Consider the following 2,575-nt stretch of genomic DNA (forward strand, 5'->3'; position numbering starts at 1 on the left):
TCATTTTTATAAATTCTAAAAAGTATTATTTTCTGTTGTGGACTATATGTAAATGTCTTTTATGTGAAATATCTTACTTGGGTCAGTACTAAATAAAAAATAACATGCATTTTGTATGGTCCTTCATATTTTTGTAGAATAATTATCATTTTTCAGATTCTGCAAAGTGTATGAAAACTTTTGACTTGAACTGTATGTACTGTTTGATTTTTCTGATGTGATGGCCAGGTAAATCTGAAAGTGGACCTTGATAAAGCACACAGTCAACACAGAATGTGTTTTTGCTTTAACAAAACATGGGATTTTTAAAATTTGAGCAAATTTTAACTTAAGTGCTGCATTTTTGGAACTGCCTGAAAACGTTTACATAGAAAAACAATGGAGAAGTTGCTCAGTGTAATGGAAAAACATGTTGTGTGTGAATGGCCCCCAGGAGTCAAGATTTAATGCCACAGATCTTAAAACTTTGGCAAATACAGCAGCTATTGTAGCAGCCTGTGAAGCTGCAGTGCATGTACTGGGGACGAGTTGTAGAGCTATTTTCCCCTCTTGTCATCCCGGTATTTACTGTCATTTTTACACTGTTTCTGTCAATAAAAGAGTGAAAAGGTCAGAAAAATATTGGAGGTTGTCATTGTGCTGGCAGGTTTTTTTTTTTTTTTTAAGTTTGCAGGTTGTTTACCAATTTGGAGTCAGAACCAGTTCAATCCAGTAAATAAAATCCAGCTCTGCTTCCAAGAAATTAAAAAAGGAAGAATAAAAAAAAAATAGGAAGTAGAAGAAAAAAAACACAACAACAACAGAGAGGATACTTCCATATTTTACAGAGAAGCATATTTTATTTACTTTTTCACTTAGACTTCATTTTAATGAATTCTTCACATATTTACAAATGATATTGTATATTCTCTACTGTAAATATGTATCAAAACGCTGAAGCCAATATTAAAATTCCATCAAAGATCTTAATTTCTATATGTAGTATAATGTATGATACATGTCGTTTATACATAATTGCTTTAATTATTAATTACATTTAAACAGTTATTAATTAGAGGAATTTAACAAATGGATATGAAGTTCTTTAATTGATAACACATTGTTTTTGAAAACAATAGTTTTGTGATATTCTTTGCTTCTTTGCTTGGTGTTCTGCAGGGCTAAACAACTCAAACGAACTGACATGATAAAGGTTTGCCAACTCTGACTTCAAATCATTCATAGTTTTTTCTTCGGGAGGATTTTTCTCATTCTTTCCAATAAACCCACCTGAGAACAACGAGATGTTCATGTTGTCTAAGCAGCAGTATGCAGTCCAGAAATGACTAGGCACGTTCACTCTGTTATTTAAGTTTTCAGTTCCTGGTACCACCCCTGTCACAATGTAAGCTTTATTTGGTAGTTTACATTCATTGGACAGTTTACGTGCTATTCTACCTTCTAGTGTGTTCCACTGAACTCGGTTAAAAGAGGGGTTTTGTGGAGCACCATTAGTGAGAGTGAAGGTGGCATAAGCACAGCTCTGTGAGTTTGCCTGGTAGACTGGTGCCAGATGACCTCTGTCGTACTTCGAGTTCACATAGTCTTTATTGAGAGCTTGATGGTTTCCAAGTCCTTGTATTGACACATCTTTATTCAACTGCATGTTTGGTGATGTATTATTATCATCAAGCTGCAATAGTGAATCAATTTAAAACATGAGCTTGTGAACAGTTCACAAAGAAACAAAAAGAATGGTAAGACAACCAAATTACACACATTACAAACCCATACAGTGCCTTCTGCTATTTAGCTTTGTAAAGTATGTGAAGAAAAGTTGTAATTAATCATAACTAACATTTCTTTTTCTTGCAGGCTTAACATTTACATGCTTTTGAGTACTAAATGGCCCCAGCACTTGAGCCAAAGTTAGTTAGCTAAGGCTGCTAGATGTCTGTCTGGGGGGGAAAACTCATAACTGTTCAGGCCAGTTATAAAGTATGCAGATAAACTGTTTTGAGAGCGGTAACCTGAGTTTGGAGAAATGTGTCAAATCGACTGAGAAAAACTGTAAACTCTGTTTATCAAATGAACTGCTTATGTAACGTTTCTTGTCAAAGTGACAGAAGTGATAAACTGCACTACAGACACTTCCTATTATTATAAAGCACTACTCCAGCATTGTTAAGGTATGTCACTCTGTACTATTTAAAGTATTTTAGCTGAAATAATGATGTAGTCAAGTTATATTTCACTTACTTGAGGTTCAATAAACCAAAATTTTTCATTCTTTAGTCTTTTGCAGCCCATTATCCCTTGGAAAACATAGGCTGAGTACACGGGGATCCTGTTGCTGGTGTCATAAAATGTGGCAAAATAATAAACATTATCTTGCTTTTGGCAGATCTTCCTGTATTGTACTCCAGAAAATCCCGTTGGTGGTTTTCCATTTGCAAAAAACTGATCACACACATCTTTAAAATGAAGCACAACTTCGGCTGAACCACCGGAGAGAAGCGACAACATCAGCACGTGAAGAAGCAACATCATGGTGAGCTGATAGATTATCAAGTTGTCTGCAAGAACAACCACATGA

At 34.9% G+C, this 2,575-nt stretch overlaps 1 protein-coding gene across 1 annotated transcript; it reads right to left on the reverse strand.

Moving 5' to 3' along the window:
* Nucleotides 1–977: 977 nt before the first annotated feature.
* LOC127160013 (endonuclease domain-containing 1 protein-like) lies at nucleotides 978–2,550 on the reverse strand. Its single transcript, XM_051102700.1, has 2 exons — nucleotides 2,239–2,550; nucleotides 978–1,672 (listed from the first exon to the last, which is right to left on the reverse strand). The coding sequence occupies exons 1-2, from the start codon at nucleotides 2,527–2,529 to the stop codon at nucleotides 1,085–1,087; spliced, it is 879 nt and encodes a 292-aa protein (XP_050958657.1). The 5' UTR covers nucleotides 2,530–2,550; the 3' UTR covers nucleotides 978–1,084.
* Nucleotides 2,551–2,575: the final 25 nt, after the last annotated feature.

This window comes from Labeo rohita, unplaced genomic scaffold (genome assembly GCF_022985175.1).
Source record: "Labeo rohita strain BAU-BD-2019 unplaced genomic scaffold, IGBB_LRoh.1.0 scaffold_2767, whole genome shotgun sequence".
Lineage (NCBI taxonomy): Eukaryota > Metazoa > Chordata > Actinopteri > Cypriniformes > Cyprinidae > Labeo > Labeo rohita.